The 26,132-nt window shown below is 38.5% G+C and overlaps 2 protein-coding genes across 5 annotated transcripts in view; one reads left to right on the forward strand and one right to left on the reverse strand.

Moving 5' to 3' along the window:
* Positions 1-26,132, forward strand: part of LOC121285782 (cysteine-rich with EGF-like domain protein 2-A) — a 68,432-nt gene that overhangs the window by 16,793 nt on the left and 25,507 nt on the right. For 2 of the 3 annotated variants that reach the window (XM_041202587.1, XM_041202589.1), the window contains exons 1-3: positions 20,466-20,704; positions 21,051-21,811; positions 25,011-25,093. In XM_041202587.1, coding sequence (XP_041058521.1) covers positions 21,683-21,811; positions 25,011-25,093 — 212 coding nt within the window. In that variant the 5' untranslated portion in view covers positions 20,466-20,704; positions 21,051-21,682. Of the gene's footprint in view, positions 1-20,465; positions 20,705-21,050; positions 21,812-25,010; positions 25,094-26,132 lie in introns of those variants that run through there. The other variant, XM_041202588.1, reaches the window with a different exon arrangement.
* Positions 427-20,434, reverse strand: alg12 (ALG12 alpha-1,6-mannosyltransferase). 2 transcript variants are annotated; one of them, XM_041202585.1, is made up of 9 exons: positions 19,961-20,432; positions 19,731-19,863; positions 12,433-12,606; positions 11,227-11,421; positions 11,020-11,123; positions 8,270-8,493; positions 6,418-6,587; positions 3,581-3,656; positions 427-2,124 (listed from the first exon to the last, which is right to left on the reverse strand). In XM_041202585.1, exons 1-9 carry the CDS (start codon positions 20,123-20,125, stop codon positions 1,878-1,880), a joined length of 1,488 nt encoding a protein of 495 aa, XP_041058519.1. In that variant the 5' UTR covers positions 20,126-20,432; the 3' UTR covers positions 427-1,877. The 2 variants fall into 2 exon arrangements, with proteins under 2 accessions (XP_041058519.1, XP_041058520.1); XM_041202586.1 differs by lacking the exon at positions 12,433-12,606 and having other exon boundaries at positions 19,961-20,434.

A 26,132-nucleotide genomic window follows, 5' to 3' on the forward strand; every position in this document is an offset into this window, starting at 1 on the left:
ACATTTGATTCTTCTATGTGTTCACCAAGTCAGAAAGATTATTACTGTTCTACTTTGTTAAATGTCACAGATTGACAGCAACCACATGGTTTAAACATCTAGAAGCATTTGGAATCCTTATGGTCAGTTTGGATCAACTCATCTGGACTTCATATTGGTTTCACAGTTGCTGATAGGGTGCAAAATGTATTGAAAACACTAAAGGGAGTGGACCTGCAGTTGTTCCCTGTTTTGCTCATTGTATTAATATAACTGATAGTTTAAGATACAAATAATGGTTCAGAACCTCAGTGTTGTTCGGAAAGTGTGTGAATGAATATCCCCAAATTACATAAAATTGGAGAGGATAGCTTTGTAGAAAGTTCTAGAAGTAATGAGTTGTGGAATTTGTTGGTTAGGGTTGAAGAGAGAACAGCTACAACCTCGTAAAAATAAGTCAACTTTAATAATCTTGTTGCACTAGGAAAGATCCCACTTGTAAATATTGGCATTGTATTCCGTTACAGAGATGTTCAAATGAAAGTCTCTGTTTAAAATAAATACAGGCACTGAAATCAGCTGACACATAATTACTGCAAATTTATCATTGTGAAAATATCAATTTATGTGGATGCCATATTAGATGAACAGTAGATAATAACGTGCTCTCTCCAGGAGATTTAGTTTTCTTGAAAAAGGACCAAGTCTGCTTTGCAACAGTAAAAAACAAATAGAAAAGCCTTTTAAAACTTGGACCCTGATAACTATTTTCCCGTGATTTTCTGAGAGATTATGTACAGTGACTATAGCAATGATTGATTTCCATCCAAGTGACTCTTAAAAAAAAAACTTTACATATGCAGATTGTCAAAGTAACTTGCTTTTTGTTCCTGTGACAGAAGCTTACTGTCTCAAATGTATGTAGCGAATTGTTACATTTATTGGTACATGTCTGAGGTGCATGGGATGGTGTTTCGAGGGTTACTTATGAAGTTGAAACCCATGTTTCCGTTTATATAAGCTACTGAGGATAACATTATTTTGATTTAGAATTTATCCACCACTGAAGTAACAAGCTCTTCTCAAACTCCATACTTTCAAAATTCAAACAGGACAAGGCAATGAGTAAGAAATATATAACCTCAAATTGGAATGAGTTGACAGAAGTTGAGACCTGCATTTGCAGGCCAGGTCTATGCTACGTTAGGTTCTAGTTTCAGTGCAAGATTTGACCATCTTTACCAATAAGTCAGAGAATCAATTTACTCCAATCTATTTAATCCTATAACTCCAAAACAACGTTAAAAGTTCCTGTTAACTTCAGCTACACTGAAAGTTGTATCGTTTCAAATTCATCCAATACATCAGAAGTGTGATTCGGTAGGTAAACAAATCAGCTGTCTTATGTACAAAATTTGTACAACAGCAATGCATAACTATCATGACGTTATGCTGTGCAGTAAATGCTGACATTCTGAAAGACATAGAGATTAAAATTCTACTCCTGTACTCATCGTGTCATTTTCTGCCTATTTACTTCAATGGTTAGAAAATTATGGGCTGGAAAACGTAGATTTCTTATCACATGCTGTTTATTGTAAAACTGACAAGGAAGGATGTGATTCGGGTTTTAAAATCAGGAAGGAAACTGGGTAGGTGTAGAAATTCTGAGTAAAACCAGAAGTAAATGAGCAAATTAGACTATTTCATGTGTTCTAGCTTGACACAAGTTAAAGAGCAAAATCCTCACATAGTTATTTTATTCCATTGGTACCCATTTAGCACAATTAAGATTTTGATCGAGCATGAATAAAACAGATTGTTGAATAAATGGGAACTAGCAAGATGTCTGGGAGTCTTAAATATTGAACAGAATAGTGGAATGGGCTGAATAATTTTTATCCTTTTCTCATATTTTCATTGTGTGTGTATATTTTTTCTAATACTACTAATTTTGTCTCAGTTTTAATATAAAATGGAGGGAGTTGAGATATGTTAAACCCAATTCCACTAAAACCAGAAATATTAAACATTATCCTATGGGTGTTTCTATACTGCAATATATATACTGGATTCATTTCCATCAGGTAGTGTGTATGTGCAGTACTTCCAACATCTGGTTTAAGATCTTCCCTCTTGTCATACCTGTATATCAAAAGGAAAAAAAAAATCAAACTGACAACCTTTTCATACTGAAATACTAGTAAACACATCTAAGCCAGGCTTTTTGAATTTCCTTAAGACCAGATCAAGATGTTGATTTTAAAGACTTCTAGTCATAAGCCATTTTTTTTTTCTTCCCAGCAAAGACAATACTCACAAACATCATGGATACTGTTCTGTTAATTATTCAGAGATACTGTTAATAGTAAAAAAAAGAGTACCATATCATTTACCATTCCAATTCAGAATCACAGGGGATAATCTTCATCTCCAGCACTGGCAGTTATGGATCAGCCACGCATTGTACGCTTCACCCAATTTTCTCTTTCTATTGTCTTCAAAAATTGGATGGAGTGAACAATAGGCAGCCGATTCACATCTAGTTGTTGTCTGCCCGTAACAAAAATGGCCCACTGAATCTTAAAGCAGAGGAGCAGCCTATTTGAACCCCCCTCTACTTGTGCCGGCTCACAGTCCCATTATCCATTCACTTTTCTCAATATTGATCCATCACCCATTGGAAAGAAGAGAACCAGGGAACGCAGTTTAGGGACAAGTGGTCTCCCTTTTAAGATGGAGATGAGGAGAAACTTTTTCTCTGAGGGCTGTTAGTTTGTGGCTTTCTGTTCCACAGAAAGCAGTGGAGGCTGGGTCATTGAACCTTTTGTGTGGAAAAACTGTTTCCTGATTTCACTCCTCAATTGCCTAGCTCTAATTTTAAAATTATAGCATTTTGTTCTGGATCCCACCACCAATAGAAATTACTCCTCTGTATCTACCTTATTTGAGCTAGGCCATTCAGGGTGGTGTCAGAATACAACTTCCCCACACAAAGGGCAGTAGAAATCTAGAACTACCCCAGAAAAAGTTGAGGCTCTGTCAACTGAAAGTTTCAAAACTGAGAATAAGGGTTGCAGAAACAAGGCAGATAGATGGAGTCAAGAAACAAAATCAGGCATGATTGAACTGAATGGTGGAACAGGCTTGAGGGGCTGAATCTCCCACTCCTATTCTTAGGTAATCTCTCTCTCCCACCCCCACCCCACAAAGCATGAAAATTAGGGACATTGATGCACTGATGCTGTATGTATCTTCGCTGCCACCCAGGATTTGGACCTTCAATTTCCTATTGAAAAGAATTATATAAAATTTTCATTTGCAACATCACACACAAATATTTACTGATTATGATATGGGCAGTTACATTAGACATTTGTTCGATAATTGGTTTGAGCTGTTTTATTAAAGGTAAAGAAAAACAGACAAAATAGAATACAAATGAAAAGAAATGCAGGGGAACTAGAGAACAAAAGGAATGGGGGGGGGGTGGGGAGGTAATTACTGCACTATAAAGACATTATTTCAAGTAAGGAAATGCATTTGTTTCATTAAAAATTCCAGTTAATACCGAAAGTGTATCCATTAGGAAATAACTTACCTCCAACTTGGATTGAGTTCAAGGAATCGGGTAACACCAGTCTGTGCAGAAGCAACATCAATGTGCACTGAAACAGCTGGAGGGAAAGATTAAGGTGGGAATGATACAGGAAATATCCTCTCTTACAAAATATTCACTTGAAAATAGTTTAAGAATTGTTATTAAGCAACACTCTGCTTCCAATATGTGATCATTTAATCAAATCATAATGTAGAGGAAATAGAACAAACTGTATTTTAAAAATAATATAAGTCGCCAAGTCATAATAGATATGTTGCAAGAGACAAAATAATTTAAGACTAAAGGAAATATTAAGGTGTGAAGGGTAATTAACTGTCAGGATAGGTAGAATGATCATGTTGTATTAAGTATGCAATACTAAGCATTCAAAATTGTGAGTTCAAATAATTGTAGTATATACTGACATGCAAGGCATGACATGCAGGCTGGATCACTGAGGCTTCATATGAAGACTTGCTGACTGGGTGAGACTTACCAAGGAACCAATGGGGTGCCCTGTCTGATGTGAAGATGATAGTGGTGATATGCGGAAACAATGATCCATGTGGACACGGTGAACATTCAACTATGAAACAGTGAATGGGAAATGTATGCAGGTGTCCTTCTAAAACTGCAGAAGCCTGGAGGCCATCTGCATAACTGCGTGTAAAAGTCTTCACCAAACCATCATGTTATGATTGAACATTGAAATATGAAACTTCAGTTATGTTACTGATAAAATTAACAGCCACAACAATATAAATCATAAAGGTGGCTGCAATTGATGTAGATCAAAAGGACCTTCAATTGTTGTAGAAATGTTTCCAATAAAGATATTTCCTCAGACCTTGATGGTTAAACCTGCAACTCAGTCATTATATTACTGAGACTGTAAATGACCTGCCACAAGAAGTATCTGATCTCGCTTGCTCTCAGCAAAGAGACAAAGGAAAATCACATTTACTCTTGCAGCCTCCTACTGGCCAGCCTCATAATGGTAAAAACAAAAAAACTGCGGATGCTGGAAATCCAAAACAAAAACAGAATTACCTGGAAAAACTCAGCAGGTCTGGCAGCATCGGCGGAGAAGAAAAGAGTTGACGTTTCGAGTCCTCATGACCCTTCGACAGAAGTTCTGTCGAAGGGTCATGAGGACTCGAAACGTCAACTCTTTTCTTCTCCGCCGATGCTGCCAGACCTGCTGAGTTTTTCCAGGTAATTCTGTTTTTGTTTTAGCCTCATAATGGTGCCAGCACAACAACAACAGATCACTTGCCTAACCCCTCACCTAGAAACCTTTGAATGACCAAGGAAAATCAGCTTGTGTACTAACTAATGTGTAAATCATGCCAACAAGGCATTAGCATCCATCAATGGTTCCCAATGATCAGGAAAATGTGAAAAATATAAATAACGCCATGCTTTTTTAGCTATAATAACCAAAAAATTATTTCATAGCTAAAATCACATACAAAAGAATCCAAAGCTAAAATTAATTAATGTAACTATATGATGTTGTGACAGATTCCAGGTGATATGGCTCATTCCAGAAAATCACTGCCTTTAAATTCTTAAGATTTTGCTCAGTGTTTCACTCCAGTGAGCTTGTTAGAAGCTGATTAGCCAAAACAGTAAAGGAAACACTCAGATGTTGTGCAACAGATGTAACATCTGCCCAAATTCTTGGAACTCTATCTCAGTACTTGAGCTTTCCAATAATAGGAATTTATTGCAGTTTGATTATGTATTCATTGTATTTGTGGGCTGGTGCTCTTCAATTTCTTTGTTGAGATAATTGAAGTGACAGCTTATATTGTTGCTTGTCCTCTTACAGAAAACAATGGACGTGCAAGTATGCATGTAAATATCATCCAGCGCTTGTTTTGCCTATGCCTCCATGCTCTAATTCTTGGTGACAGCATGCAAATAGTTGGTTTATGAACAGGTAATGCCGAATGTTTGTCAATGACAGTTCTGACATAATACATAGCCCTTAGATTGCCAGCAGTTCCAAGGAATTGAAAGCTTACTGTGCTGGCCTGTTTTTATTTTTTGTGAATCGTGACACTAGAACAAACCCGAGTTCTCCAGCAATGTAATATTATTGTAATATTACCAAAACAACTAAAATAAAACCACTTCAATAAAAATGAAATTAGCCCCTTCTTCATTTTACCCCCCTCATTATTTTTCCTCCATTTCCTTTTGTTTTAACATTTAATTTTATTTCTAACTTAAATGCACTATTAAAACCTAACAATTCTTTCTTTTCTAATGATTAGACATTACTATCTGTGTAGCCCTGCCTCAAGATTTTTTTGAAGGTAAGACTTGAATTGTATAATTTCACCTTTGACTGACTATGAATTACTTTGACATTCAAAGCTCAGGTGTAAGAACAAAAAACGTGGACAGGAGTGTAAAGAGCACAATTTCTGTAAATGTACATTAATGTTGTAATATCAATCTTACCACACTCAAACTTATATTATGGTATACCTTTCTCTTAATTTGCAAAGGTTGCCATGTCATGCACTCCCTAAAAGGAAGATACTGCTATTGTAAACGGACAACCTATCCTAACTAAAAGTCATCACCCATTACCAACTGTAAAATTAAATATCCTGCAGTGTCTGCTGATCCTGGAAAATAGGTAGTGAACTTGTGGACACCACATGTTCATATGCCATGGTCACCTGGGCATTTACTGAAAATTTAAACATGAGTAAGCAATTGTAGGGATCTCCCTCAGTCACTTTACACATCCTGCATTTGTACAATGGGTTTCGCAAGCTGGTTTACTTATCAAGATGTGTTATCATAGCTAGGTTACAGACCTGTTGTTGGAGAGACAGTCTCATGTAGCTTTTGCATAGCGACTCCACCAGGGTAGTTGTAGTGGGATACATACAGTAGCATCCCAGTGTAGCAGGCATTTGCCAGTAAATGTGTAATCACAACTAAGGATCCTAACTTATACAGAAAGGATTTGTGGTAATTGATCATTCTGTGCAACAGAAAAAATACAAATAGTTAATGATGTGCTTTTACCAGGCATTATATTTATGAACACAGGCATAGTAGGCTATTCAGATCCTCAAACCTGTTTAATCATGATTGATCTGTACCTCAAACTCCCTTCACCTGTCTTTGTTCCATATCCTTTGATAATCTTAGCAGAACTCTATCTATTTCAGTCCTGAAAATTTCAACTAACCCAGAACCCACAGCCTTTGGGAGAGCAAGTTCCAAATTTTCTCTATCCTTTGTGTGAAAAAGTTCCTCTGATTTCAGTCCTAAATGGCTCAGCTCTAATTTTAAGATAATGCTATTTGGTTCTGGAATCCCCTACCGGTAAAAATTGTTCCACCATATCTATCTTATTGAATCTCTTTATCATTTCGAACACCTTGATTAGATCACCCATCAACCTTCTATACTTACAGAAATAAAAGTCAAGGTTATGTAACCAATGCACAATTTAATGTTTGGTACTGGTATAATTCTATTGAATCTGTGCTGTATCTTCAAAGACCAGTAAATATTTCCTAAGGTTTAGTGACCAAAACTCAATGCAGGATCTCATGAAGTCTGACCAAGTCTCTGCATAGCTGAAGTATCACCTCTTCACTATTCACCCACCATAAGATAAAGGTCAGCATTCTTTTAGCCATTTTGATTGATTTTGTACCTGTGCACTACCTTTTACTGATTTGTGTGCATGGACATCTAAATTCCTTGGCCCCAAATCTTTCACCATTAATAAAATATTCTGTTTTGTTTGCCTCAGATCCAAATTGAATGATATTTCGCTTCCCCACATTGAACTCTATCTGCCACAGTTTTACTCATTCACTTTGTTCATCTGCCTTTGTAAATTGCTGCTCCACCCTATGCAACATAGCATCTCCTAATTTAGTGTAATCTGCAAATTTAGAGCTAAACTTACTATATTTTATATTGCTTCATCCTAGCCATTGGTACACAGGGTGAAAAACTGAGGCCCTAGTATAGATCCTTGTTAACACCATCACATCCCACCAATCAGAATGGAAGCTTTATTCCATACCTTCCATCTAATTAATCACCCATATCACAAGTTTGCCTCTAATTTCATGCTTTTGCTTGCGTCCTTGTACAATAATAGATACTGGGTAGGATCTCAGTTCATCACAAGCACAATGCAGAAGTTATTTTATTCTGCTAAAAGCAGGTTTTTACAAAGAATGGAATTCAGAAAATTTGTCTCTTGTTCCTTTATTATATTATAAAGAAAAAAAATCAGACTACTTTGCCACCCTGAAACTAATGCTGTATTAGAATGTAAATAATACAATCAGGCTATAAATAATACATTGCATATTCCCAAATGAGGTCTTTGCAAATACTTTCTCTGTCCAACTCTCTGTCCTTTCTGCATTGAATTAAATGGACACACATCTACTGTTTTGGTTGGGAAAACTTGGAGGGGAATTATTGGAGAAACAAATTTGTACATACTTATCAGTGTTGTACAGTCAGACAGCGGGTGCCATCGTGGGCTTAACACTCCGAATAAAACAGTCCTAGTAATGCAACAGTAATTTTGCTCTACAATAAAACTAAAATCACCTATATAAGCACTCACATTACAAAAAGTAGTCAAACTAAACTCTTGACTTTTTAAATTCAACGCCATTGAGTACTTACACAGATGAGCATCCTATTGCTGCAACAACATTCAAGACAGGAAAAGTGTAGATTATGAAGCGCAACTCCTTGTGAGGTAAGAATGAATATATAAAGATGAAACCAAATGTTGGGAAGAGTAACCTCCAACTCCGCCGGTCCCTGGTCCCAAGAGGCAGAAAAATTAAACTGCAACCAAGTGCACGAGGCAGCACCGAGTAAAAATACCAGAAGAAGGGTGATGTCTAAATAGATTCTCAGTCAAGGAAACATAAAAAATTGTAACCTGTTGCTTAAGTCATAAACTCAAAAAATATACACATTTAAGGAACTAGCAAGTAACACTGCAGCCTATCTAATGGAAATCAATTGAAATTAGTCAAGGATATTTAGAGATTGTCAAGCCCATAGAACTGAATTGGCCCTCAAATTTCCTTCGAAAGACAACTTCCAATGATCCCACATCAGGCACAGTGTGAATTAGATGCAGAGAAAAGCTCCCTTGTCTCTGTTCCAAAAACGTTTTCTTCCCCCTGCCACAGGAGGTAGTAGGCAGTGCGACATTTCCCAGACCAGGCGTATTTATGGTTCCTTGGAATCAGATTGCTAGTGAGTGACAAATCATGGATAGCTTATGTTGTGGATTCCATGCTAATTAACAATGAGAATGATTTCAAAGATTCTTATAGCCAGAAGGTAACAGGGACTTTTGTAACATTAGTCTGCACTGGATTTGAACCCATACCCTAGAGGTGAAGAAACAGTATGCTTAACTCATGGTATCAACTGGTTCTAGTTGCATCACCATTACAATGAAGCTTTTGTTTTGATACGGCAATCTGTTTCTCAAAGCAAATTGGTATGGCGAAGCAGGATGTTTTGTTGAATAATTCACACCTCCCTCAACAAATCACAATGCCACAATGATTTTTTTTAGGGATAACATTTACAATTATGCTTTCTTATCACAGAAACTCAACTGCCAGAAATGTATATCAGAAATGCTCCACTTGTAGTTCAAAATTTTCTGTCTACTAATTTTATTTGATGAATAATCATGGACTCCAAACACTCAATTACTAAAATATGCTTCCAAAAGTAGACACTATGCCAGATGCACGCAATTAGAAAATTTAGAGTTATAAAAGAATCATATGACAAAACTACACAAACATCTAGTTACAATGGGGGTGAAGTTCCTGCCTTCATTAATTTGTGAAATGCTAGTGTAAAGTGATAGAAGGTGACTTCTCCCACATAGCTTTAAAATTACTGATGAACTTTAAAATCATATTAGAAGCAGAACTTTAAAATCATATTAGAAGCAAGAGCCTGATAATGTTTTTCTCTTGAATCTGATACTGACAAAAGAGATAATGAATATCTGGGAGTAATGGTTGAGATGGTATCACACAAGCTCTCATAGTTTATGCTGGATCCTTGGTCACTAGATTAGCTAATGGATCTGGGTTGTTTATGGTACCAACTCAGTCATACTTGTCTCAGCATGACTGAGTTGTTACCATAGACATAGCAGATCAGCAGACAGTTCTTATGTAGAACACATTCTATTTATTTACAAAGGAACTCAGCGGCTACACTTGTGTACTTACAACTAAAACCCTCTACATTACAGTCTCTTACTCTAGACTACTCCCTCCTGACTGAGGTAGCCTGTGCTACTCTGTCATTGGATAAGATCATGTGATCTATTATAAGCATTCTTCTTAAAGGTATATTACACATTAGATTAGCACAGTTTACAACCTGCAGTTTTTCTTTATCTGTTTACGGAATTTGGATGTTGCTGGCAACCTTAACTGCCCCTGAGGAGGCAGTGGTGAGCCATCTTTTGGAACCACTGCAGTTGGAGCAGTTTAGGTACACCCACAATGCTGTGATGCTGAGTAATCCATCCGGTTTTTACCTTTTCATAGCAATTTGATACAACTGTGTGGCTTGCTAGGGCATTTCAAAGGGCAAGTAAAAGACAACCACATTGCTATGGGTTTGGATTCCTTTCAAGGCCAGTTTGTGTATGTTAATTGTATAGTTTTTGAGTATTTAATTGTATTCAGGTGGTGGGCACTAACAATGGATTCACTTGCGCTCCTAAATATAGGAGCAGACTGAAACTGTAGGGATGGGGTTAGAAAGTATACATTTGTAACATACATTCCTGTAAATAAAAGTTTCTCAAGATTAGATTCCAGTTTTATCCTTTCATTGCCTGGATTTCTGAATAGAACAGTAAGCAAGGCTTCACTAAGTGACACTAGTAAATCAGAGAGGATTTCATGACAATCTGATAGTTTCATGGTCACCATTCCCTCTTTAATTAAGTGAATTTTATGTTCCCCCAGCTACCATGATGGGATTTGAACTCATGCCTGGGGATCACTAGTCCAATAACATAACCACTAAGGTACCAGGTATAACTTGGTATAATTCTCATTCATGCTGATTTTTTTTCCTCTCGCTGGCAACTGCCATTATGGTAATGCCTACACCCTTTGTTCCTCCCAACAATGTGTGATGACTCCCACACTAAAAGGTGATTAATTGTAATGTTTGAAGTTAATAGTGATAATTACTGATTGTATGGAAATAAGGCAATCAGCATATCTCATATTTAGCCTAACATGTAGTGGGACTGTAAGTTTTTAAATTTTATATTCCCAGTGAAATCAATCACAATTAAAATAAAAATTTTAACTTTTCAGATGGTATTGAGTTATTTTACAGTGATTTGAAGACCATGTAAAGGATAGTCCCCATTTGGAGCTCTTGTTCAAGACTGTGTTGTACCAAAGTACTTCTCCCTCAGGCCATAGGATGCGTCGCCAAAATATAGAATCCACACACACAGTTAGACCTGAAATGAAACACATCAGATGTTACTCAATGTGTTTATTTGGTAGTATGGACAAGTCTTTAAATTCAAGTCCTTGTCAAAGAACAAATAGTAAATGACTTACCCAACCACACCAATCCAGCTGGCACTGCATGGCACAGACTTTCGAAAATAGAAATACGATAGTTCACTAATGATAGCAGCAGCATGAGGCCCAGGAATATGCAAAGCTCGGATCGAAACACAATGATAGATAAAGCAGAAAGCCAGATAAATGTGCCATGGTTCCGTTGCATCCAGGCAGTAAACGCCATGATAACTGCAACATAGATAAAATAGACATTTTTCAAATTAATGTGCCCTTAAAGACTATGTGCCTCTAGAAATGTTTGTATAGAAAACCTTCTCTGGAAGTAAGATGTTTGTAGGTGAATAGTTAATCCTTCAGAACAATTTCAAATTTTAATTTAGTCCAACACAGTTCCATTATCATATGTACTATATATTTCAGTCACTACCTGTAGTCAGTCACAGCTCACTAGTAGCACTTAACTTTGTTAGAAGATTCGTGCCCCATTCTAGCAGTTGTGTGTATAATCTAGGCCGACACTTAGGTGCAGTTCTGAGGAAGTTCTGTGCTGTGGGAAGTTTTGACTTTTAGATGAGACATTAAGCCAAGGCTCTGTTTGCTTGCTCATGGACATAAAAGATCCAATGACCCAATTCAAAGAAGTTCTCCCAGTTACTACACTTCAAAAGTACTTAATTGTCTATGAAGTGCTTTGGGAAGTCCTGAGGTTGTGAAAAGTGCTATATAAATGCATGCTATTTCTTTTCTATAATAAATTGATTTTCAGTCTATGAAACATATTTATTTTTAAACATCTAAATTCAGGTGATACTATATCAGAGTGTGGACGAAAGATGGACTCTGCTCCAAGATGAGCATCCAGTATCACCTCATGCCCCCTTACCTCCACACTTCCAGTAAGGTTTCAGCAAGAAGATTTGAGCTGATAGAAAATACTTCATACATTCTACAATTTCATTGTGATTCATGAATGGCACAAAATAAATGTATTTCCATCACTATTGTTTCAAGGCATTTAAAGAGATTGTTAATAAATATATTATAAACAGCTTACTGTTAAATACAAATATATACATGCATAATTCGGAATTCATGTTATCTCCTGGACTTTATAGAATCCATTATAAATATGAAATACAGTTCATATATTTCCAAATTTATTGCAGTGGCAAACCAGTTTACAATAGACCCCATTTCCGCCAAAGAATAAACTAAAAGGAATTACAACGCTGCACTCACCAATAGGAAATGCAAGTATATTTGGGAGAGTTCTTGAGCAATAGAAGAGAAGATGAAACTGGGTTGCTGAGATCCAACAGTAAAAAGAAGCTACTGTTGAGCCAAATTGCTTCCTAACTTCTTTCTGAAGTTTCCACAGTGCATAAATTACACACAGACCCAGGCATCCTCGAACTGTTAAAAAATAGAGGAAGCTGAATACAATTAAATATTTTTTCATTAATAGGCATCACAGTTATGTCATATGCCCATGAACCTTACTGGAAGATGGACACTTTACTTTCAAATAGCAGTATGGAATATGGGCGCTGTACCTTGATAGGGTGTACTCCAGAAGGGTCAGGTGACTTCTTTGGTGGTTTCTATACAGACAGGAACTAACTTCATGTCTGGACATGTCTCTGGAAAGCCATTAAATGTAAATGGCCTTCCCATGTGTTGATGACTGCCCACTGCATTTCAATTGAAGAGTAAAAGTAACAACGGTTATTAGAGTTGCTGGCCCCATGAAGATGGGGTTTCAAATAAAGGCATTTGGGAGGCTACTCATAGCTGGAATGTTGATTGGATATCATTCATTCTCTATTGTGTGTCAATTAGATCTGCCATCAACCCATTGTGTGGTCAATGAAATACAGCAATGCTGTTGTCACATGACTGAAACTGGCTTGATTTAGCCATGATGTTATTAATCCACAAGTGCAGCCCAGTGGGTCAGGCTGGGATACAAAGTCCAGAGGGAAGCCTTCTCTTGTCCAGCAACAGATTGGACTCTGCTTCGAAAAGAATGTCATCTCAGGCAGTGAAGTGGGGCTAATTTGTTTTACCTACAGGATTATAAATTGTTGCTACAAGAGCTTGGCCACAATTTCATCTGAAAAAACCAGAAACCTTCAACCTCCTTTGTCTCCAGTGAACCAAGGGAGAATCATTCAGGCCTGCAATGTTTCAACCACCATCTTAAGAACTGTTTAAAGAAGTGACCTGATTCTTTTATCCTTTAAGTAATTTAAGTGTATGTTCCATTTTAGGAAATCATCTTTTCTTGTGTGTGTGGTGTATTCTGTATGTGTCAGGAGTGAGTGTTTGTTGCAATTACATTTTGGGTGTTATGAGAAATAAACATTTACTCTTTTCCTTTGATTTAAACTTAGAAGGCAGCATGTTTTGTGTCTGTTTTTTAAAGTCATAGCAATCGAGGGGTTAAAACACTCTTTCTCAAAAATACACATTATTGCAGTCAGCCAAGAGGTGAAAAAAGGGGGGAGATTATCCTACTTCTTTCCCCATCCGAATCATACATACGTAATTTCTGGCAGATTTAGGAAACTAAAAGATCTAAATAAAATGAGCACTTTTTACATAGTCCAGTTACATATAGTTTACCAACTGGAAGCACACGTTAACCAGAAATTGTAACAACCTTCTATTCTCTGGTACCAGTAATACGTTATTTGGTGGGAGATCATGGGCCATAATTTGTTGTGGCAGGGTATCTAACGAGTCTGCTATTATTCAATTATCTTTGTGTATTTAGGTTTGTGTATTCAGAAGTTTCTCTGGACTGATACTGGGGACGGGGATGGGGGTTATCTTTCAAGGAAAGGTTGAACAGGCTAGGCCTATATCCATTAGAGTTTAGAAGACTGCGAGGTGATCTTATTGAAACATATAAGATTCTGAGGGGACTTGACAGGGTTGATGCTGAAAGCACGTTTCCCCTTGTGGGAGAGACTAGAACTCGGGGATACATTAAAAATAGGGGTCTACCATTTAAGACAGAGATGAGAAGAAATTTTTTCTCTGAGGGTCGTAAACGTTTGGAACTCTCTTCCCCAGAGAGCGTAGAGGCAGGGTCAATGAACATTTTTAAGGCAGAGGTAGATGGATTCACAACAAGGGAGTCAAGGTTATCAGAGTAGGCTGGTTGTGGAGTTGAGGCCAAAATCAGATTAGCCATGATCTTATTGAATGAGGAGTTGAATAGCCTACTGCTGCTCCTAATTTGTATGCTTGTATGTTTTAACATTTTTCACATGGCGAGTTGTTGAAAATATAAGTTGATAATGTTGCATTGAGGGAAATAGGGCATCTGGGACCCGAATGAACAAGGAGAATAACTGTGCATCTCCTAAACCAGATTGAAGGATTGTTAAATTAATGGCAAAATGGCTAAGAAGGAAGTGTAAATTAGAGCAGTTGAATTCCATGTCAAATAAAGTGGAAAGAGAAAAAAAAGAGGGATTTGATAAGAGAGACAGAAAAAGTAATAAAAACTAAATTGACATTGTATTTTTTAAAAATTCTGACAACAATTAAAGGAATGAAAGAATGCGATCCCTTACTTGTAACAGTTATTTATCAGTGTCAGAGAGGCTGACTGACAGTGGTTAAGGAAGAAAGAAATGCTTGCATTTATATAACATCTTCATGAACACAGGCACTTTAGAACCAATGAAGTACTTTTCAAGTCTTTCAAATGTAGGAAATGTGATGGCCAATTTGTGCACAGTAAGCTCCCACAAATATGAAAATGATCGCTTAATCTGCTTCAGTGATGTTGGTTGAAGGATAAATATGGCCAGGACACCAGGGGTTACTCTATTACTCTTCTTTGAAATAAGACTTTTATGTCACCCGAGAGAGCAGTTTTAATGTCTCATCTAAAAGATGCACTTTATTTTTTGGGAAGAAGTGTTTTAACCCCTTGATTGCTGTGACTTTAAAGAACAGACATGAAACAGGCTGTCTTGCAAGTTTAAATCAAAAGAGAGGATAATCGTTTACTTCTCACAACACCCAAAATGTAATCACAACAAACACTCACTCCTCACTCATACTAGATACTTCTGACAGTGCAAAGTCATCTCAATTCTGCATAAGTTAAAGGAAAATGCAAAGTTAAAATTTTGACAAGGGGATATCAGGTAGACAACAGTGCTTCTGGTATAAAAAGAAAAAGGAAATGCTGGAAATACTCAGGAGGTCTGGCAGCATCTGTGGAGAGAGAAACAATTAACCTTTTAGGTCGGTGACCCTTCATCAGAACTTTGCTCTTGTACATCGCTTTTGATATCTGATTTGAAAAAGGTGTTACTTTATCCCATTTTGTGAGTTGAATTCACTGGAGAAAAGTAGGAGAGAGAGAGCTTTGTGTTTTAGTCTATTCAGACTAAGGACTAAGCCAGAGAAGGAAACAAAAGCAAAGTACTACAGATGATTGAAATCCAAAATAATAACAGAAAAATGCTGAAAATACTCAGCAGGTCAGGCAACAACTGTGGAGAGAGATACAGATTTAATCTTGCAGGTTGATAGGCTTTTGTTAAAAAGAAAGAGGGTCAGAGACTCAGGCTGTGGTTGAAATGAAAGGAGTCCAAAGTTACTCAGTTTAGTAGAGATCAGTACTAATGCAGTACTGATCAGCCAATTCCATAATATTTGGTACAAGAAATATAGAATAAATGTATAAATACATAAATCAGATAAACAGAAGACAGAGACTAGGAATAACTAATGATTGTGTCACAGAAAGAACAATCTGGATGTCAAAACCAACCCATTGCAAGCAAAGACAACAGTAGATTGATGGGGGAGAAGATGTAATTTTGACTCAATGGTGTATCCGCTTCCAGATAAGGAAGTCACGAACATTTTCACTGATACAACAGATTTTAAAACAGTGCACACGAGTGCTGTGATTTGTTTGGTTATCAATTACAAAGGACTACACATGGTGTATCATTGAAATTGCAATACTAAAACTAGATATGTTACCTGACATTAAATGAATCTATACATATGCAATTTTGTAGGCACATTTTATACTATTTGTGCTGATCATTCTGATAACCATGCTATCTTTGTGCATGTGTAGTTAAAAAATAACTTGATGGCACAAAAATAATATTGCCTGCCCTTAATTTCATCCCCGAAAATGCAATATTAAATAGTATCCAACTATTGTTGAACTTTATTCACTGGCTGGCTGAATATTTCCTTATCATTTAGGTTGGCAGTGTAAGACAACCCAACAAGATAAATTCAACAACAAACACTGAAGTGAAGCCAAACAAGACATATTCCAATATATTTTGTTTATCGATTGTAGCCTTTGTAAAACTAGAATATTTCACGTATCATCCCTATCTTAACGTCTAGTTGATACCTGAAAACAGAACGTCTGGTCCTAACAAGAGCTCAAAGCTTCAGTCCAAAATGAGCATCAATCATTCTGACAGAGCCAGCACACTGCAATATACTACTCTGCGTGAATGTGCCAGTATTAAAGGTTTTGTTGGGTCACAACCAGAATCGGGCCATGAAAGCCATGCTATGAGCTGAACCAATAATAATTAGGTAAAAACAAAAAACTTCGGATGCTGGAAATCCAAAACAAAAACAGAATTACCTGGAAAAACTCAGCAGGTCTGGCAGCATCGGCGGAGAAGAAAAGAGTTGACGTTTCGAGTCCTCATGACCCTTCGACAAAACTAAGTAGAAATAGGAAAGGGGTGAAGTATAAGCTGGTTTAAGGTGTGTGTGTGTTTGTGGGGGGGGGAGGTGGCGGGGAGAGAAGTGGAGGGGGGGGTGTGTTTGTAGGGACAAGCAAGCAGTGATAGAAGCAGATCATTAAACGATGTCACAGACAACAGAACAAAAGAACACATAGGTGTTGAAGTTGATATATATCTAAATGAATGTGTTAATTAAGAATGGATGGTAGGGCACTCAAGGTATAGCTCTAGTGGGGTTGGGGGGAGCATAAAAGATTTAAAAATATTTAAAAATAATGGAAATAGGTGGGAAAAAGAAAAATCTATATAATTTATTGGAAAAAAACAAAAGGAAGGGGGAAGAAACAAAGCGGGTGGGGATGGAGGAGGGAGGTCAAGACCTAAAGTTGTTGAATACAATATTCAGTCTGGAAGGCTGTAAAATGCCTAGTCGGAAGATGAGGTGTTGTTCCTCCAGTTTGCATTGGGCTTCACTGGAACAATGCAGCAAGCCAAGGACAGACATGTGGGCAAGAGAGCAGGGTGGAGTGTTGAAAAGGCAAGTGACAGGGAGGCTTGGTCATTCTTGCAGACAGCCCGCAGGTGTTCTGCAAAGCAGTCACCCAGTTTACGTTTGGTCTCTCCAATGTAGAGGAGACCGCATTGGGAGCAACGAATGCAGTAGACTAAGTTGGGGGAAATGCAAGTGAAATGTTGCTTCACTTGAAAGGAGTGTTTGGGCCCTTGGACGGTGAGGAGAGAGGAAGTGAAGGGGCAGGTGTTACATCTTTTGCGTGGGCATGGGGTGGTGCCCTAGGTGGGGGTTGAGGAGTAGGGGGTGATGGAGGAGTGGACCACGGTGTCCCGGAGGGAACGATCCCTACGGAATGCCGACAGGGGGGTGAAGGGAAGATGTGTTTGGTGGTGGCATTTTGCTGGAGTTGGCGGAAATGGCAGAGGATGATCCTTTGAATGCGGAGGCTGGTGGGGTGATAAGTGAGGACAAGGGGGACCCTATCCTGTTCAGGGAGGGAGGAGAAGGCATGAGGGCGGATGCGCGGGAGATGGGCCGGACACAGTTGAGGGCCCTGTCAACGACCGTGGGTGGAAAACCTCGGTTAAGGAAGAAGGTGGACATGTCAGAGGAACTGTTTTTGAAGGTAGCATCATTGGAACAGATGTGACGGAGGCGAAGGAACTGAGAGAATGGGATGGAGTCCTTACAGGAAGCGGGGTGTGAGGAGCTGTAGTCAAGGTAGCTGTGGGAGTCGGTAGGCTTGTAATGGATATTGGTGGACAGTCTATCACCAGAGATTGAGACAGCGAGGTCAAGGAAGGGAAGGAAAGTGTCAGAGATGGACCACGTGAAAATGATGGAGAGGTGGTGATTGGAAGCAAAATTAATAAATTTTTCCAAGTCCAGACGAGAGCATGAAGCAGCACCGAAGTAATCATCGATGTACCGGAGAAAGAGTTGTGGAAGGGGGCCGGAGTAGGACTGGAACAAGGAATGTTCCACATACCCCATAAAGAGACAGGCATAGCTGGGGCCCATGCGGATACCCATAGCCACACCTTTTATTTGGAGGAAGTGAGAGGAGTTGAAGGAGAAATTGTTTAGTGTGAGAACAAGTTCAGCCAGACGGAGGAGAGTAGTGGTGGATGGGGATTGTTCGGGCGTCTGTTCGAGGAAGAAGCTAAGGGCCCTCAGACCATCCTGGTGGGGGATGGAGGTGTAGAGGGATTGGACGTCCATGGTGAAGAGGAAGCGGTTGGGGCCAGGGAACTGGAAATTGTTGATGTGACGTAAGGTGTCAGAGGAATCACGGATGTAGGTGGGAAGGGACTGGACAAGGGGAGAGAGAAGGGAGTCAAGATAACGAGAAATGAGTTCTGTGGGGCAGGAGCAAGCTGACACGATCGGTCTACCGGGGCAGTTCTGTTTGTGGATTTTGGGTAGGAGGTAGAAGCGGGCCGTCCGAGGTTGGGCAACTATCAGGATGGAAGCTGTGGGAGGAAGATCCCCAGAGGAGATGAGGTCAGTGACAGTCCTGGAAACAATGGCTTGATGTTCAGTGATGGGGTCATGGTCCAGGGAGGGGTAGGAGCAAGTGTCTGCGAGTTGATAATTAGGAATCATTTCTATTTAGAAATTAGATTAGAAGGATTTGACAAGATAAAAGCAAAATACTGTGGATGCTGGAAATCAAAAATAAAAACAAAAACTGCTGGAAAAATTCAGCAGGTTGTTAACCCTGTTTCCGTGTCCACAGATGCTGCCAGACCTGCTGAGTTTTTCAATTAATTTTTTTGTTTTTATTTATTTACAAGATGTTCATTTACTATAATCATTCATATATTTTAATAATAAACTGGATCAACTATTAAGAGTATTTTCATTGAAGCAGAAGCAGAGGATGCCGGGAGATTTCAGATATATCAATACGAACAGCAGGATTAACACAGAATTAGTTTTACTGGTGTCAGTCAAATTGGAGTGAGGGTGCCTACTTCAGTAGGTCTCATACTGTTCACGACACAGTGGAAACACTGTAGTGAACAGTATTATAACAGGTCATCTAAAGAAATACAGTACATATTCTCAGTTGTAGTAAAAGTAGAGGCTATATGTCATACAGCATATATAAAACGATGTAATTAAACTATTTCTTGTCACGTTTTATGCAAAAAATATTAAATGCAGCTTTAGAAAAACCTTCGATCATACCCACGATTTCTCTCCGCTTCGAAATCAACTTCATCAACTGCAGTGAAATTTAACTTAAAATTTGTCAGACTTACCTAGAAGTTGTGAGTAAAACTTGGAGACGTCTAGAGCTGAAACGATGGAAGCTGCTGGAGCAGCGAGCAATGAAAGAAAAAGTGGCCCGACGAAGGTCCTTGGCACAACACCAGGAAACTCGTGATGATCGTACTGCGGAAAAAAAAGAGCTCCAGTAAGCAAAACAAACAGAAATGCAGCCACAGGAGCTGGTGTACAAGTTGCAGGCATTCAGGAGCTGGTGCTGTACCTTGTCCAGGTGTAGGCGGTGGTACAGCAGGTCATGCGCCGCTTGCAGGTTAAAACTTTCCTCCACTTTAGTGAAGGGACAGGTCAGGAGGTGAAGGGAAGCGAGCAGAACCAGAAGTACCAGGAGCAACATTTCGCTCTGCACATGCCGGCTCCTCTCAGCCATGTTGCACCCACATAAAAGAACGGAGGGTGAGAAGCGAGGGAGCACGCTCACGGTATACCGGAGGCGGCTAAAGTGCTGGGACAGCAATGCTAACGCAAAATTAGCACCAGCGCCAGGTACACTCTATAACCGGAACACAGTTGGAATGGCTGCCTTAAACCGTCTGCAGTCAGCAGATATTTCATAAGGAATACTGTATCGCATTTGGTCTATGTGTTTATTGCAGAGCCACTTCGTGTCTTGATATCCCACATTACACCCTGAGGAGGAGATGAGGTTCAAGCAGGAAGCTGCACAAAGCAATAAAGGAAAATAAAGTAAATATCCAGCAGAGGAACCCCCTCCCCCATCTCGATGACGGGTAACAACATCCAGTTCAAAGGAGACCTACACAGGATGTTACTGTCCACAATGTGCATTTTGGCAGCGACTGAGCCTGACATTTCGTTGATTATTTATAAGTTTGGGCTCTTTTTATGTATCTTTTGTCATTTTTCTGCATCAGTCATAAGACAATCTGCTTGTCGACTGCACAATCCGTGCGCCACAATTGTGCTTGCCTGATTATTACATAGATCGGTATTTCTGCATACATTTATGTTTGCCTGTATATTACGCAGAGATCTGTATTTATGCGTGGATTTCAGTTTTGCCTGTAATTATGTATAGTTCTGTGTGTAAATTTTCGTTTTGTATATAATTATGTATAAATCTGTATTCGTGTATAAATTTCTGTTTACCTGTATACTGTGCACAGATCTGTTTATGCAAAAATTTCTGCTTTGTGTCATTATTTACGCATAAATTTGTTTTCCTGTATATTATGCATAGATCTGTATTTATGCATAAATTTCTGTCTGCTGTGTTTATGCATGAATCTGGATCTGTTAACCTCCAATTTGTGTATTAATTACTATCTGCACAGATTCTTGCATTGAATCACATCACTTGCCAAAGGAACTCCACGTGGGTGCGCGACGGCCCTCAGCGTGTCAAAAGCTAATTGGTGGGTTGGGTGATGGACTGCGACGTGGACCAATCGTGGTACAGTAGGAAGGCGGGACGTGTGATTTGGAACATCCGGATCGTGTGCGCGTTGGAACGCTGGTACCTGCGGATGAGAATGTAGCGAGTTCAGTTTGTTACCTGGAGCCAAGGGAAAAGCAGGCCAGTAACTGTTAGGAGGGACAGCTACCTATAGTCAGTGGGTTGCAGCAGGTCACAGCTACTGAACTAAGGTTTTCTTCGAGTCACAGTGAAGAGGCACCGTTAGCTTTAGCCTGATCACTTTGCAGTGGCTGCCTACTACAGCTTGGGACTATACAGTTGTAAGAAGAAGGCATTGCTACCTGCTTACAACTTTATGACACTCTCTGCCAGCACAGAAACCCAGGGCAAACTAAACTCTGAATTCATGTTTTATATTTTGAGTTTGTACTTCGGAATTCAGTAGCTGTAATTAACCACTTCTGGCATTAATTCTATTAGAATTTTATGCCTATTATTATCTTTTCAGCCTGGTCTTATTGAGATTTGTATTATATACATAGTAAGAAAATGGGTTGGTCCAGCAAAAGCCTTCATTGTTTTCTGTTACTTGGATTGCTGCTGTTATGTCGCCCGTCATCAGGGTTTGACAAGCTATCGTGTCCTACTTGCAAAAAAATAACCAGCAATTTCTTAAAGGTAAGTGTATATCTTGTTGCTGGTTCTTTATATCCTATTTTAATTTCACAGCAGTTTAAATGACTATCATGTGGATCTGTGGTCCTTATAGATACAGTTACTATCAATGACTTTAGACCTAACTAATATGAGATTAGGGTTGTTAGATTTTGATGCCTATTATTATCTGGTGCATTTCCTTGGCCACTACAGAATATCAGAATTGTAAAGAAGTAAGATTAACTAGTTTAAGCACAGAACAAAGTAAAAATGTACTGGTGTCAGAAAATTCTTATTTAAGAAATTCATAAGAGATGCAAGAATGATGAACTGCAAGGTTTGATGGGACACTGGCAGGAGCTATACTTTGTCGAGGAGCATAATTTAAAATTTAGAGCTAGACTGTTCAGGGTTATGTCATGAAGCATTTCAAATGAGAGATAGTCTCAAAAAGAGTCAGTTGTAGGTGGGAAAAGAAAAATCTATATAAATTATTGGAAAAAAGGGGGGATTGGAAAGGGGTTGGGGATGAAGGAGAGAGTTCATGACCTAAAATTGTTGAACTCAATATTCAGTCCGGAAGGCTGTAAAGTGACCCTCTGCCTGATCAGGTGGATGTAAAAGATCCCATGGCACTATTTCAAAGAAGAGCAGGGGAGTTATCCTCGGTGTCCTGGCCAATGTCTATCCCTCAACCAACATCACGAAAACAGATTACCTGGTCATAATTACGTTGTTCGTGGAATGCGGAATGTTGCGAAGTTTCTTGCTGGGGATGATGGCAATCTCCTCGCAGACCCTTTTTGTTGGTGTGGAAGTCATTGTCAAGGCGGGTGTAGTAGTTGTATTCTGTGACACTGACAACCAAATCAGAAAAATGCTGTTGAGGCTAGAATAACTGAATTAATAGATTTTTGTTAAGCAGGTAAATTAAGCGATATGGAATCGAGTTGAGTAAATTGAGTTAGAATACAGATTAACTGCGATCTGATTGAATGACATAGACTTAAGGAGCTGAATGGCCTGCTCTTTTATTCTATGTTCCTAACTCGCTGTTATGAAAGTTTCACAAGTGTTGCAGACTAGTTATAAACACCAAAATGAATTACAAATGTCTCTTTCACAATTAAGTCACAGACGATTCAGCAAGATCACATTGACAGTTTTCTTTGTGATGCATGTGTGTATGTATGTGCAAATTTACCTCACTAAAACCAAAAATCAACTAATGTGTTTGAGTGGTGTTTTTTGTTTTAGAATTTTTGAGTGGTTTAAAGCTCAGCATTAATGGGTGGCTGCTTGTCCTGGACATCCAGATAATGTTTCTTGGAACTAAAATTAGCCTGCTTTACATCACTTGAGTCCAACCAGTGGAATTATATTTAAACAGTTGTTGAACAGGTGAAATACCAAGGAAGTAATAGCACTTTAACTTCTTTCCAAATATTAGCTATTTGTGTAACATATGGTTTAAATGCATATGTGTTTTCTTCAGTTAAATTTCAGTGTTTATACAAGATTTGAATTTAACACAGGGTGCTTAATGGCTTTTTGGGCAGTTGGCCAATGGTTTAGTATTGCATGATATAGTTAACTAGTTATCTGTGGGATCTTAACTGTTTACAAGTGCTCAAGTTATGGAGTTCATTAATTTTCTAGATACTTCAAACTTGTGTCTGGAGTAGGACTGATGAATGATTGAGAGAGGAAAACATGCAAATGTGTCAAAGTCATTGTTTTAACTGATGGGTGAATACTGATTTTTCTTTGAAAAATCAGTCTCTAAAATGTGTTCCATTTTTACATATGAATTAGGAGCAGAAGTAGGCCACTCAGCCCCTCGAGTCTGTGCTGCCATTCAATAAGAACATAGCTGATCTGATTTTAACCTCACATTCCTGCCTACCCCTGATAACCTTTCACCCACTTGCTTATCATAAGTCTATCTACCTCTTCCTTAAAGATATTCAAGGATTCCATCTCAACACCTTTTGAGGAAGAGAATTCCAAAATCTCAAAACCCTCTGGGAAAAATCATTTTTCCTCATCTCTCTCCTAAATGGGTAACCCCTTAGTTTGAAACGGTGACTCCGAGTTCTAGATTCTCCCACAAGAGGAAACTTCCTTTCTGCATTCACCCTATCAAGACCCTATCAAGGATCTTATATGTTTCAATCAAGACTCCTCTTACTCTTCTAAACTCCAGCCTGTCCAGTCTTTCCTTATAAGACAACCTGCTTATTCCAGGTATTAATCTAGTAAACCTCTGAAATGCTTCTAATGCACTACATCTTTCCTTAAGTAAGGAGACCAATACTGTACACAGTACTCCAGATGTGATCCCACCAATGTCCTGCATAACTGAAGCATAACTTCTGAACTCTTGTATTCAATTCCCCTTGCAATAAACAATAGCATTCTATTAGCTTTACTAATTGTTTGCTGCACATGCATGCTAGCCTTTTGTGATTCATGCACTAGGACACCCAGATCCCTCTGCATCTCAGAGCTCTGCAATCTCTCACCATTTAGATAATATGCCTTTTTTATTTGTCCTGCTAAAATGGACAACCTCTTATTTTCCTACATTTCTGTTAACTAACTAGCCAAATTTGTCATAATATGACAGGAAAGGAGGCATCTTTGGTGAATATAATCTTTCAGCATCTCGACCATATCTAGCAGCTGACAGCTCAACCTAATCTGCCTAGAACATCATTTAAGAATTAGATCCCTCAATGTTTTAAAAATACTTCATTTTGAAAAATATCCATTTCAAGCAAAAGAATCGATTCCATTGGATAAAGCTTATTGAAATATGGAATTGAAAAATGTGAGGTGAGCACTTCCTATATCCATACTTCTTTAGGAACACAAATCTAGGGATCCCCCTCTCTCATCCAAGTGGACATGCATTACAAATGAACCCATTTCTAGCTTTTATTTTATGGGTTTAATGACTGAGTGCAATTGATTGTATACTTAATTTTGAGAGTTGATGGAGAATTTGTCTGACTGTTTTGTTTTGGGGGTGTGAGCACTAGGTGCGTACTCTCCTGCCCAAGTCTTGCATAGGGTAATTAGTGATGTGCCCCAATGTGTATTGATAAACTAAAATGCAGTATTAATCCGTGTCTCCAGCTAAATGTATGTATCTATTGCGACTGGGTTAAATACAAAAAAAGCTTTTACAAATTATCAAATAATTTTTCAAAATTAGGGTGTAGAAGATACTTCCAGAAAGAATTTTGGTGGTGGAAATACTGATTGGGAAGAAAGATATTTGTCAAAATATGAATTCAGGTATGTATGTCCATAGATTTTAATGAGTCGTGCTCTGGCTGTGACGTTGCATTTTAAACACATACATATGAAATTAAGGGGTAGGAAAAGATCAGGTGGTCCATCAAGTATCTTCCTATAGTGGATGTCAAGCTGATAGACTGGTAGTTCCCTAACTCTCATTTTGACTATTTTTTGTTTTTGAAAATTGGAACTACACAAATGAGCTCTCTATCTAAACAAACTATCCCTTTGCCTACTGAGTATTAAGATTTGGGCTAGGGGTTCACAGAGCACCTGTCCCATTTCTGTAATGACCTTTGGATGTGTATTATCCAGTTCTGGAACCCATCAACCTTGGCTTTCCTAATCTGTCCAAGATGACATTGCTATCTATTCTAATACTAATAATATTCAATACAAAGCAACTCCTACCTGGAACATAAGTATCATCTATAGGAATATGAACTGCTACAAAATAGTTATTGCCATTGTGTAATTCAATAATACAGGTACACAGCCTCAGATGAAGTGAATTTCATTTCTTTGTTCTTTCATGGGATGTGAGTGTCACTGGCAAGGCCAGCATTTGTTGCCCATCCCTAATTGCCTTTGAACTGGGTGGCTTGCAAAGCCATTTCAGAGGGCAGTTAAGAGTCAACCACATTGCTATGGGTCTGGAGTCACATGTAGGCCAGACCAGGTAAGGATGGCAGATTTCCTTCCCTAAAGGATATTAGTGAACCAGATGGGTTTTTATAACAATCAGTGATAATTTCATGGTCACCATTACTGAGACTTCAATTCCAGACTTTATTAATTGCATTTAAATTCCTCTGACTGTTGTGGGGGGATTTGAACCAGTGACTGGGCCCCTGGGTTACTAGCCCAGTGACATCACTACTACGCCACTGTCTTCCCTATGAAAGAGATTAAGCAAGATCAGAAGAAAGATATGTTATTATGAGATTGGTGTTCTATTAAACAATAGCTTGATTAAACTTCTGTTCCTAAAATCATTAATCTGTTATATGAATGACTCCAAGAACTCTCCTCATTC

The sequence above is a fragment of the Carcharodon carcharias genome, chromosome 13 (assembly GCF_017639515.1).
Source record: "Carcharodon carcharias isolate sCarCar2 chromosome 13, sCarCar2.pri, whole genome shotgun sequence".
Lineage (NCBI taxonomy): Eukaryota > Metazoa > Chordata > Chondrichthyes > Lamniformes > Lamnidae > Carcharodon > Carcharodon carcharias.

What these genes read in the sequence shown, in the direction of transcription:
- alg12 (XM_041202585.1), bottom strand. Translation starts at nt 20,125, where the DNA reads ATGGCTGAGAGGAGCCGGCATGTGCAGAGCGAAATGTTGCTCCTGGTA. An exon ending in GTTTTACTCACAACTTCTAG is followed by an intron (nt 12,607 to 19,730) that starts GTAAGTCTGACA and finishes ATTTTTTAACAG; the next exon opens with TTCGAGGATGCCTGGGTCTG. An exon ending in TATACTTGCATTTCCTATTG is followed by an intron (nt 11,422 to 12,432) that starts GTGAGTGCAGCG and finishes TCTATGTTGCAG; the next exon opens with TTATCATGGCGTTTACTGCC.